The sequence below is a fragment of the Calypte anna genome, chromosome 7, assembly GCF_003957555.1.
Source record: "Calypte anna isolate BGI_N300 chromosome 7, bCalAnn1_v1.p, whole genome shotgun sequence".
In the NCBI taxonomy this organism is placed as follows: domain Eukaryota; kingdom Metazoa; phylum Chordata; class Aves; order Apodiformes; family Trochilidae; genus Calypte; species Calypte anna.
The window spans coordinates 26,899,250-26,911,822 of NC_044253.1; the positions used below are offsets into that span (position 1 = coordinate 26,899,250).

A 12,573-nucleotide genomic window follows, 5' to 3' on the forward strand; every position below is an offset into this window, starting at 1 on the left:
CATAGTATCCTTTCCCTTCCCAAGGGCTGCAGAGGGCAGCTCCCCCACCCTCCCCTGAGCCCCCATTAGTGGACAAGTACCCATTAAAGTTAGAATACTGCTGGGCTAAAACTCACTCCTCTGGAGCTATAGCAAGGGACTTTGTCCACAGCTGCTGCACCCTAGAGAAAAAGGAATTAAGTGCCTCTATTACTTTGCACGAATCAGTAATTATGTACAAGCATTGCAGAAAATTACAAGTAACCAGAGAGCAAGGCAGAACAAACAGATGAAATAATCATCCTTTAATAGCATCAGTATGAGATGGTACAACATGTGGTGGACACAGCTACACCAGGTGTCAGAGACAGCCCACCCAGTGAACTCAAACACATCAGAAGGCAGGGACTGACTGACAAGTGCAGGCATGAACTCATCCAATAGGCACTTGACATAACAGCAAAAAGACTGTCACATCATTACAGGAGAGTTTTCCATGAAAAAGAAAAGGAAACTGCATCAGGTTCATTCTTCACATGCTGGATTCTTCTAATTTTCCAATCTAGTTTAAAAAAAATAAAACAGGGAGAAATGTCATAGCTCACAATTTGTGGCATGCTTCACAGAGCTAACAAAACATCCATGGGCTAGGAAAAAAACTCCACTGAGTTGCTTATTAGTTTGTTTAGCATCAGAATCACGCAATGAGGAGTCTGTAAAAAGACACCTGCATAGGCAAAACAGTTCACATATGCAAAAAATGTCATGTCAGTTGCTAATTAGTATTAAAAATAAGTATTGGACTGCTAGAAAAATTAACAGCAGTGAAATATGTAACGTGAGACACAAATCAACAACAATTGTAAAGCCTCAAAAATAGAGATGGTTGAGGTTATAAGCTGGTACAAAGTCTTCTGACAAATGTATCTCAATAAGAGGTACCATATGCAGAGGGAATCTGAGATATGTGATTCTAAGAAAACATGTGACTGCTTCTACAGCAGTCTGTAGCTGAGGCTTGTACCTTCAGTAAGTTTGTCACCATGGTAACCTGAATTTTTTCAGTAAGACAATTTTGTTAATAAAACTTTAGGGATAAATTTGTGCCATGAAAGAGTGTCCCCATGTGTGGTAGTGATGGATGAAGTGACTCTCTGAGAGCAGCTTGTCCAGGAGTATCTGGGACCTGCCCAGCCCTGGAGATGGGGGATGCAGGAAGAAAAACCAGGACAAGCCACTGCACTCATCACTGGGGACTAAGTGGCAAGAGAAGAATGAGGAAGAAGAGAGAACATGGGAAATTCCAGCTTTGAAAAGTTCGTTCCTAGTGCTTGCAAAATGCAACATGGAACAGTAAGTAGGCTTTAAGAAGGCTTCTGTTCCTCTGGTGAAGTCCTGTTGGTTTCCTCCAGGAATTACATTAAGGGTCTTGAACCTGGTCCTTAAGGACATGGTTTAATAGTTAGCTTATGGTGCTGGTCAAAGGTTGGACTGGATGATCTTGGAGGTTTCTTCCAACCTAAAACATTCTGTGATTCTGTGAAATTAGGCCTAAAGGCACAGTGTAGTCAAGGAATCATTCACAGTTTGCATCCTCCAGAAGCAGGAAAATTTCCTAGTGCAGCAGAGGGTCTAATCCTTCAAAACAGATGCAGAAGAGGCAGACAAAGGGCAAGGCAAAAATCACTGCTGTTCAAATAAAGCAGCAAGAGACTGTCACAGCAATTCCTCTCTCTGTCCCAGTCCTGCACCATGATCTGACCTGAGAATCAGGAAAGGTCCTGTCTGGGTCTGTTTCACCTCTGAACAGCTGCAAGCATGCTGTTTCTTCATCTGCTACAACCTATCACAAGATGTCAGGTGACACCAAAGACTGAGCCATCACAGGCAGACTCCAGGGCAGGAAGAATGTAAGGATAGCCCTTAATTTCCTTCACATTGCTTAAGTGATGAATTGCTCTAGCTTCCACTCTCAAAGCTGATCTGATATGGAGCTCATGCATATACAACAGATCCCATTCCGCAGGGATTTTCCTTCCCTCTGATGCTTCACTTTTTTTCCCCAGAAAGCAATAAACTGCGGAGAACTGGAGAAAGCAGGGTGGGTGAACAGAGAGAAAAAAAAAAAACACACAAAGGCAGAATGTAGAAGCCATAAGAATACAAAATTGGAACCAAAATCAAGTAACTTTTTAATGAGGTCACAGGGGATAAAAGCTCTTCTTTCTGTGCCCCATGAGGGTTATGCACCCTAATCCATTCTTATTTTTCTAAGAGAGACAAACAAGCAACCGTTTCACTCTGAAGGTTGGCTCCTGGATTTCTTTGGTATGAGAGCAGGTCCAATCTTGCCAGTTATTCTTCAACTGTAAAAAAACCAACACCCAAACATTGAAGGATGACAGTCTATTCACTTCTGCAACTGCAAGGCTGCTCATCAGTTTGTACAAGTGCCATGACAGCATCCAGTGAGCTACTCCAGGTGAGAACTCAGCAGGAGAGTCATATTTTAAAAAAATGTAGAAGACTCAAGAAGGAAATCACAGGCCCTAGGCTTGATACAGAAGGAATTTGATTGTCTGCTAAAAAAAACAAAACAAAACAAAACAAAACAAAACAAAACCCACAACACTTTCCTTGTGATTAATGACTGTAAAAGAAAAATCAGCATGCACAATCTACATGTATATTGCAAGCAAAGGCAGGAGCTTTCTTCTTAATTTTCCTGCTCAAGGAAATGAGGCACTGCTGGCAAGACTCCAGACATAAATCATAGGTCAGACTCCACCCTGCACAAAAGACAACTGCCTTAAGCAGTTCATTTTGGAAAAGCAGAGCACTGGGGACCTTTCCTTTTGCCTTCAGGGTGAGTTGGAGCCATTTTTTAGGCTGCTCCTTGCAATTTAGAGCCACACACACACTATTAAGCAGATTCCATCTTAACAGAAGCCACAGTCCCACATACCCATGCACATTCGAAAGGCTTTTGTATGTGCCAAACAGCATCCTTTCAAGAGTCTCTCCTCCCCACAAAATTTCAACAGGGGATTGGTTACATCAGTGACATGCCCTTTGCTGACACTGTAGCAGGTGACAAAGCTCTAACAAGCTCTGCTCATGTTTGCCAGCCCAAGCTACTTTAATGACCTGAATGCTTGTTAACCAGTGATCAGCTGTTGTACAGCTGCTGCCTCTACTGCTGTCACTCCTCATTTCTGTGCCCAAGCTATTTGGATGAGAGGCTGGTCCACAGCATGACGTGGGAATTTGACAGCCTCCCCAGTTCCAGAGATGCACTGGGAAATAAATCCAGGAAATCTGATTAAGACTTGTCACTGGAGTAAGCTCATTAATCATTGATGTGGTTCTTTCATGTGCAGTTTGCCAGCTCCTGCAGGCACCAGCAAACCAGTGTTCTGAAGGCTGCAGACTTGAAAAAGTTCTTATGTATATAATAGCTACACTGATTTTTTCCTTTTGAATACTTAGCTCATTCTAATAAATAAAAAGAGCCAGAAAGCACCACTGAGATCATTTAGCCTAGTTTCTTGTAGAGAGTCAGGCACAGCACTGCCCTGAAATAATTCCTGTAGCCCAGAAGATAAGACAACCTAGAAAATGTAAAATCCAGCATGAAAACCTCTCTCATCCATTTGGGTAATTTTTGCAGCAGTTTTATACCCACCTGTATTATTGCATTAAAAAAGGAATCACGTTTCATTTCTCAGAGGAACTCGTACAGCTTTGCCTGTCAACAACAGGTTCTTTGAATAAGAGATTAAAGTCTTTTATTACTAAATTGCTGTTTTCCCAGCCTCCCCCAAACATTGTCAGCTAGGCTGAGCCAGCTGAGCTACTGCCAATACACAGTGAGTATATCCCATGCCCCACCAAACACTGCCACCACAGTACAGCTTGGAGTAATGGTAGCCCTGTACACCCAGGTACCAAAAACCAGAGGGTCTTGAGGGGTATATTGAGGGGTTTTGAAAATCTACCTTTATTTCCCAATGTATCTGCCTCTGAGATGTCCAAAACCTAGGACACTGGTATGAAACATCACTCCACAGCTGACACTTGCAACCTATCCTCTAGAGTGAGCAGAAAGTATTAAAACTCAAACTGCACATAATTTCAAGAATAATACATCTCTTCCCATTTATTTCATCTTCTCTTTCAAGAGGATTTTACAGCTTGCTGCTAGTTGAGAGAATTGTTAAGCATTAGACACAGGAATACAAAATAATTTTGATTGTTGCTTAATGGGGATAGCTCCTCAAGAACCAAAGAATTAATTTAAGACATCTGGCACTTTCTAAATGCAAAGAAAAGGGTGTGTGCCCATTTTGAGCTTATAGGCTTCCTTCCCCATGACTTCTCTGGAAGATTTATTGAAGAAGGTTCATTTGAAATACACCCTGACAGGTTGAGATGGTCTGGTTCTTGGAAGCTAACAATGGTCAGGTATTTACAAAACTTGACATTTTCTTCTTTGGTAAAGAAAGTCAAACTTATGCTACTCTTCAGTAAGTCTCAGTCTTTCCACACCATTTCTTTGGATTAAAACTACCCAGCTACTAGAGACAAAGTGTACACCAGAATGTCACTGAAATATGCTCAAGGAAGTTCAGAGACATTTAGAAAACTTAAGAGATTTCTATAAGAGGAAAAGTAGTAATTAAAACAGCCTATCACAGAATCACAGTATTACCTTGGTTGGAAAAGACCTTTGAGACCATCAAGTTAATCATCTTTACTGGCTTGTGGATAAACTAAAATTGCATTTGGATTTAATGAAATCATTTTAATAACAAAGTTCTGAGCTAGCAGAATGACTGAATTTTCCTTTCATATCTAGTTTCTGGGAGAATAGTGGGGATGTCTCCTTCAGCGCAGAGAGTTTTAGCATGGATATATTTATGGGTAACAGGTGTTAGTTTTTTGTGAGGCATCAGTGCTGAATTACATCTGAAAGTGTCCTGTTTCCAGTGAAGCTGGCCTGACTTGAGCTGGACACACATGGAGCATTCAGTTGTGGTACTCTCTGCAGGGAGTCCAGAAAGGGACATCCAACAACTCACCCTTGTCTTTGCCCGTAAACAGTGAGGGAATGTTCCAGATCTCACACCTCTGCTAAGGGCAACTAGTTTGGGTAATGTCCAACGTATGCAGGAAACATTGGACAGGAATGTGTCTCTGCTAGCCAAGAGAGATGGAAGTAAAAAGGATGAACTGTAGCTCAAGGTCTGAGCCAAATGCTGACCTCAGGTCAGGAGTTGGGTTTTCATTCACACTACCTGCACAGTGGGACACAGGTGTGTGTGTGAACATCCAGGATGGGCTACTTGAGAGTGAGCTGGGAGCTCTGTAGTTGGGATATCTTCCTAGGAGTGAAGCAATCAGAGGAAAATAAAAATTATCTCCTGCTGCCTCGACAACTGGTCAGACCCTTGTTCTGTGAGCCCTATCACAGGGACCAGAGGTTGCCACACCATCAAACTTTGTTGAGGGTGCTGACAGTGTTATTTGTGCCCTCTCATTGAACTTCCCCATACACAACTCTGACAAATGCCTATAGCAAAATGCCTTTTAACATGGGTATAGCCAAGCAGCAAAGTTCTTCCCAAAGAAGTCCTTCATCCAAAGAGTAGCCACTTCCCCCACTGTGCTGCCAGACTTGCATTCTGGGGTGAATAAAATTGTACTCACCCAAGCCACACTATTCAATCTTGGCAGAGCTGAAATAGCTGGATCTGTGCCAATCTTCACGTCTGCTGCCTCTTCTCCTTGAAGGCAAGGCTTCAGGAGCAAATAAATCTTTTAAGAAATAACACAGAGATACATGAGTGTTATACATGTTCAAACACATTTTAGTACAGCATTCAGCATAACATCAAGACAACCCCAAGGATGCACATAAGTATTGGTTTGGAAAGCACAAGCCTGGCAACCCAGAACATGTTTCACAGAGTATAAAAAGCTCATCATTTGCCCTATTTTGAAACCTACGGCCCTCACAGTTTCCCCAGTGAGACACCCCTGTGGACAGGAAAGAACAGCTGGCTGTGACTCAAGCAAACTGCTGGTCTGCCAGATCTTCTTCTCCCTCAGACAGATGACCATCAGGTGGCTGAAAGAGATGATTGAAAAGGCAAACCTCCATGTGCCATGACAGACCAGCAAGGCAGAAATGGCTCACCTTCTCTGGGACTGCTTCCTTGCCTGCTGGGGCTCATTACTGGCACATGCATCATCTGAAAACGAAAGAAGTTTCTTTAAAAAGCTCATCTGTCAAGAAGTCTGCTTCTCCTTCACTTCCTCAGGTACTACGTGATCACTGAAATAATTCCAAACTTCATTATTGATTTCTCTGAAAACAAAGTTACTGCTGATAGGAAGTCTGTGGTCACATGTAGGCTCTCAGGTCAACATGTTTTTACTTAAGGCTTCCCCTGACCTTACTGTAGTGCAGATACAGCCAGGAGAGGAGAGTTAGACTCTTGCAGTCACACAGGGTGCTTCTTTGACTCATGTATCCCAAATTGCTCTTCTAAAAGCTCTCTAGACTATTCTTTCATTGATCTCTACCTCAGTAATATTATCCCAGCTTTGGCCAGTCAGAATTCCTTCTCCTACAGAAATGCCACAAGTTCTACAGCCACACCAACACCATCCACAGTGAACCAGGTTGAGATCCCTTGTACTGGAGCAAAATCTGCAGTGCACTTATTTCTTCAGAGAGAAATACTTTCCTTCTCATGTGCAATAATTCCCTTTGGCATTTTCTCCCTATTAATATTGCAGGAAATATATTTCCCAGGAGCAGTATTGGCAGCAGTAGTGAAGTTTAAAATGATGGTTGGAGAAGACTTACAGGAGGATGTCTGCTTGTAAAGTAAGTGTTTATGGTGAGTGCCCTATTAAACAAGAGTTATGCTTAACCCGCAGATGACATACTGAACATCCAAGACTGCTTTACATATTTCAGTACATCACATGGAGTAGCCCTGCTCTGCAAATCAAGAATTCCTGTGGTGCACTCACTACTAGCTATGAATAGAGATTCTGAGGGAAAAAAAAATTTTAAAAGTAATAAAAATTACAAGCTAAGCTGGCAATTCAAATCAGGAGAAGGTGACACAGAATCCTACTTGCTTGATATTATTCAGTTAGTCACTTCCACCTTCCAGAAATAAAAACTGTCCATATCTCCTGATTCAACGCCCCCTGTAGATCTGCATTGCAAGTGCAGGCACCCAGCTTCAAGTGTCAGTTCATGGAAAAAGTTGGCACTACCATGATTTGAAAACAGCTAGCAGGAATTCATAGCTTGGGGTGGCATTTAATCCCACCTTAAAACCCAAATGAGAGCTCAAAAAGAGAACACAAATCCCAGGAGAGCCAATGTCCTTCAGGTATACTGTGCTTACATGCTCATTTGGGAACTGGATTTGGTAACACAGCCACAGCCATCAGTGTTTGTTTCTGTTTCCAAAATGTGCCAATCACTGCTGTCCACAGAGTCACAGAATCATCCAGGTTGGAAAGGACCTCTGAGATCCTCAAGTCCAACCCTTGATCCACTGCCATTGTGGTACCAAACCATGGCACTGAGTGCCACATTCAGTCTCTTCTTAAAAACCTCCAGTGATGGAGAATCCACCATCTCCCTGGGCAGCCCATTCCAATGTCTGATCACCCTCTCTGGAAAGAACTTTTCCTAATATCCAACCTAAACCTCCCCTGGCAGAGCTAAAGTCCATGCCCTCTTGTCTTGCTGGGAGCTGCCTGCGAGAAGAGACCAACCCCCCCCCTGGCTTCAACCTCCTTTCAGGGAGTTGTAGAGTGATGAGGTCTCCCCTGAACCTCCTCTTCTCCAGACTGAACACCCCCAGTTCCCTGGAATATACTCCACATGTCATTGAGGAAAGACCATTGGATGTGCCAGCCTGCTGCAGATTCACCCTCTCCCTGAGTCTCCTTTACACAAGGTCAAACCTCTCAGCTGACAGAAAGTGAGGCATTACAGGAAACACATTGGTTCAATTTTCTGATCAAAACCTCCAATGGCAACAGGAGTTGCAGTTGACATATATAAACCTGACCCCTCCTTAAAAGAGAATAAGCAGACTTCTCACTCCCCCAGGCAGCAAAAATTTGGGTTTCTCCTTCCCTACCTCCTCACTGCTGATAGATTCGGAGCTGTATCTGCCTCCACGGCACTGGACAACAATGTTCGAGATCAGCTCTCCAGAGACTTCCACCACACTGCTGCAGAAACTGGTTGGCTGTAACAGATCAAAACAGAGAAAATCATGTACAGCCAAGCTACATTACCAATCCTCCCACTGGAGTTTCAACGGGGAAGGGAACCAGTGCAGGATTTAAAAACAAATTCCAAAAGGAAGAAATTCAAGCAAGGTTACACACCTTAAAACTTTCTGGAGTAGATTTTGGCAGCAAATGGCTACAGACAAGTTATAGATACCCAACTGCCTATTAGCTGCATGAAGTCTTGAGACTGCTCATGGTACAAGAAAATATCCTAATTCTTTCTATGGCACTGGCACCACACACAACAATGAGCTGTGCAGGGCTCTGCTGACTGCAGCTCCAGTTCTAGAAGTTTCACCTATCTTTAAAGAAAATGTCTCTATGACTTGACAGAAGCTCCAGCAAACCCTACACTATCTTCTATACCCTATTGCCCCAAGAAGAGTGATCTGTTTAGTATACAGCAATAACTTCACAGCAGCCAACCCTGCATCTTTAAAGAAAACCCAGCAACTACCATCAGTTCCCCGTAGTCCCATCCACACACACACAAGCTCCTTAGCTCCAGGGTAGCAATACTGGAAAGGACATTTAGATGCTTACCCTGCTCCTCATAGGGTAAAGCACCACCTGCTGGGGTAGTAGCGTGACTCATGAGGAAAGAAAGCCTCTGCACCATCTGTTCAGTGTCTTCCCAGAATCCCTCCTCTTTCCCAAAGAGTATTCCCAGGAAGGGCAGATAAGTTTGGCAGCCAATCACAGAGGAAAGTGAAGCAAGAAGAGCTCAGCTTGGAGCAGGACAAAGAACCAGAGATAAGCTCTGTGGACGTCTGACACACAGCTACTGCATAGGCTGTGTCACATTTGTGCAAGCAGTTATGACACAACCACTCAGAAGCTTGCAATAGGAACAATGTTTTGACAAAAATAAATGTGCACAGAGAAGTACTTCCAGAACCTGGTCCCAAAGCACACAGACACTTTCACCACATGCTGCTCCCAGGACACACATCCTCTTTTCACCTCAGAGTGTTTCCAGTATTCCCCACTGAGCAGGCAGAAGAACTTCCATGTACTGAGCCTTTCCACCTAACACCACCTCCATGTTGTAGGTTCTGTTTGTTTGGGTTTGATTTTGCTTTCAGGTGGGCAGTGGTGTTTAACACATGAACATGTTTTAACATGTTTTAAATGGGCTCAAGTGCAGATTGGATATTTGAAAAATTTCTTTACAGAAAGAGTGGCCAGGCATAGGAACAGGCTGCCCAGGGCAGTGGTGAAGTCACCATCCCTGGAGGTGTTCAAAAAATGTGTGGTCATAGCACTTCAGGACTGGGTTTGGTGGGCACGGTGATGTTGTGTAGATGGTTGGACTTAATGATCTTAGAAGTGTTTTCCAACTTTAATGATTCTATGTCCTGAGAGCCTCCTGCACAGAGCAGTGGGTTTCCCTTCACACAAGAGGTCCTTACCACAAAGGGTCCTATTTTGAAGTCACAGGTGAATGGGTCTCTCCCTGAAGCTTTGGTGCACACAGTTTCACGAATGCTGAACTGCAGCTCTAGTCTGTAATCGTCACTGTTCCACATCTCAACCTAGAAAACAGAAAGGCAATACAACATAAAATTAGTGACAGTCATTCTTCTGTGCCCACTGCATGGCAACCTTGCTGCCACAAGGAACTCAGGCACGTAGGAACAATATATGGTGGCATCATGGGGCAGTGCCCAATTTGGAGCAGATTCTTATGTGTGAGAAAGAATATTTTAATGCGTTCAGGAGCTGCCCCCTTAGGCAGATTTGGTAGCAGTGACGTAGAACAAGTTTGCAGGGGGGTTTCACTGGAACCCCCACAACCATTGTGGGTTGTTTCTGTTTCTCAGAGCCAGCTGAGGAAACTATCACTGTCAAAGGCAGATAAATACAGCATTACCTTTGCATGCCACCCCTCTTCTGTGGGAACCTGTTAGCAACAGCTCTGCCTTGATTGCTGGGAGGTCTGCTGCGAATAGATAACTTGGAAAGTAAATCCCATGACTACGAGCAGTTGAATAATTGCAGTTTATAGAGCTGCTCCTTGTCAGTTCAGGTGCCTCAGTGGGCAGTGGACATGCTGCACTGCAAGCTTTAGAGTTTGGTTCCTTTCATAATACATGAGGATTTTCCTTTCTCTTTCTCACAGTCTCATCAATGATTAGGCTCAAGATGGGAGACAAAAAAAACACCCAAACAAACAAATAAAACACCCAGAATGAAGAGTAAAACCCACTGCTTGCAAGTTTTTTTCCTTATACAAAAATATTTATGTATTGAAAATTAATATATAATATAATATATTCCTATATTTCCTAACTATATCAATCCAAAAGTCATCCCATCATTCATTTGTGCAGAAGACTTGATACACACTATCTATAGGCAGAATGGTTCTGAGAATGTTCAGGAACATGGATGTGAAAAATTAGGCAGCATTCACTCCCGTAACTTTAGGGGTCCAATACAATCCTTAGTAACAAAAATTTAGAAAGTGTTTCATGCCAGCATTTACACACTAGAAGATTTCAACCACAATTAGTGTGTAGAGACAGTCAGCACTGCCAATTAAATACCACCACACACATTCAGGATTCTTTCTCCAATCTCTGTTCACATCATCAAAGACCATCAGATGAACCAGGTTACTTTATGCCCAAAGCAAAGCAATTAGCTGGAGGCATTTAAAACCACTAGTTTTGGACTTTGGAATCTTACAAGACATAGCTCAAAGATGTCTATTCTAAGGGTGGAAAAGTTAAACTCCTGAAGTATTTTTAATTACAAACCAGCACACAAAGAATATTTAGGTTCCTAAAGCCACAGCTTCCGATAACTCCCCAATCCCTCTTCCAAACAACATCAGAATGTTTCAACTAAATCTGAGTCTCCAGCACTGGGTAAAAAAATAAAATAAAAAAAGTTTTCCACCATGGCAAAGCCTATTTCAGATAAAGGATCTTCATCAACTGTGCACTTACTCTTGTGACACGGCTCCTGACAACACCATACAGGTTTGTCCCCCATGACTGGGAGTTGATCCTTGCAATAGAAACATTGAGAGCTTCTTCTGTGACAGGGAGCTCATAGTCATACACTGGGAATCCTGAGACAGATGTAAAAGTTCAGTGTGGTCTTGTAGTGTACCTCCAAAACCACCACAAGAAAGAAAAGGAGCTTACACCTGGAACAACTTACCCAAACATGAGAAAACACCTAACACCAAGACAAAAATTAAGATCCTCATAGTTTAACTTCCAAAATCCTCTGGTCTTTTCCCTTTCAAAGCAAGGGTTCCCAGGACATATTCCTCAGTCTTTATATAAATGTAACCTTGATCCTACATTTGACCTTCCTGTGTTCAAGCTCTGCTACAAACATTACACTTTAAACAGAATTGATCCAAGAGTAAATATTTGGTGTCAGGTTTTCTCCACTTAGCAGTTCTCTGATAAGAAATGGGGTACAGTGTCTTTTTCTCAGGACTGCATCTAAAAGAGAGCACTGAAATCCTGGTATCTCCATTGCCAAAGGCAGAACCTAGTTATTTTGTTCACTTTTAGCCATGTGGTGACCCTACTCTTTCCTTAGCACCAGGCCCAGCACCTTTGTGTCTCATCAGAAACTGGAAGCACTTACAAGCCGGTATTCCCCAAGGAAAGGATGATTCCCCAGCATGGAATGGGAACCCACCCAATGTGGACCTGTTTAACACCACTACCCTGCAGGTCAAAGCGTCCAACAGAAGCCACCTTGGCACATGGCAGAACCTTGTGACACCCCAGGTCTGTTTGCCATGCAAGTTCCTGGGACCTCTATTTGGTATGTGCCAGGAGAGCTCCCTCATTGCTCTGAATCTTTCCAAATCTGGTCCCAGTTAACGAAACAACTGAGCAGCTGTGGACATTTGGGTTGCCCTATGATGCTCAGGCTTCAATTTCAGGAAATTAAGGGGATTTTTGGAAAATTATGGCCTGACTTCAGTAATGAAAACACCATATGAACTTAGAGGGCTAAGCTAGATACACTTCGGCATTAGGTAGCTGAAGCTATCTACTTGTTTTGGTTTCCAGATTCAGGCAATGTATGTTATCACTCTACCACAAGTAACCCACAATAGCACCACGGGAACACTTCTGGTAAGGTTCAGAGATGCTTTTGGGCCCATGGGTGTTGGGAGGAAAATCAACTTGTTTGAACAAGTTCATCCATTGCTGCCTGTTCACAAGGCAGAGATGTGTCTAACCATGCTGATTTTGGAGATCCTGTGTGTGTGCAGTTCCTCCT

The 12,573-nt window shown here is 43.0% G+C and overlaps 1 protein-coding gene across 9 annotated transcripts; it reads right to left on the bottom strand.

Annotated features, from left to right (window-relative positions):
- Positions 1 to 265: 265 nt before the first annotated feature.
- Positions 266 to 11,605, bottom strand: SPP2 (secreted phosphoprotein 2). Of its 9 annotated transcripts, none has more exons than XR_003987748.1 (8): positions 11,485 to 11,605; positions 11,268 to 11,392; positions 9,726 to 9,848; positions 8,157 to 8,267; positions 6,179 to 6,233; positions 5,689 to 5,796; positions 3,665 to 3,727; positions 266 to 1,692 (listed from the first exon to the last, which is right to left on the bottom strand). XR_003987748.1 is itself a non-coding variant. In XM_030454227.1 (7 exons), the coding sequence occupies exons 1-6, from the start codon at positions 11,531 to 11,533 to the stop codon at positions 5,699 to 5,701; spliced, it is 561 nt and encodes a 186-aa protein (XP_030310087.1). In that variant the 5' UTR covers positions 11,534 to 11,605; the 3' UTR covers positions 266 to 1,617; positions 5,689 to 5,698. The 9 variants fall into 9 exon arrangements, 6 of the variants coding, with proteins under 6 accessions (XP_030310087.1, XP_030310084.1, XP_030310086.1 ...); XR_003987749.1 differs by lacking the exon at positions 3,665 to 3,727 and adding an exon at positions 5,061 to 5,363 and having other exon boundaries at positions 266 to 1,617; XR_003987747.1 differs by lacking the exons at positions 266 to 1,692; positions 3,665 to 3,727 and adding exons at positions 4,112 to 5,178; positions 5,277 to 5,363.
- Positions 11,606 to 12,573: the final 968 nt, after the last annotated feature.

Excerpts from the sequence above, each read along its gene's own strand:
- SPP2 (XM_030454227.1), bottom strand. The coding sequence starts at position 11,533 with ATGAGGATCTTAATTTTTGTCTTGGTGTTAGGTGTTTTCTCATGTTTG. Across the intron at positions 11,393-11,484 it reads AGGTGTTTTCTCATGTTTGG|GATTCCCAGTGTATGACTAT; the intron begins GTAAGTTGTTCC and ends CATCTGTCTCAG. Across the intron at positions 6,234-8,156 it reads AATCTATCAGCAGTGAGGAG|ATGATGCATGTGCCAGTAAT; the intron begins GTAGGGAAGGAG and ends TTTCGTTTTCAG.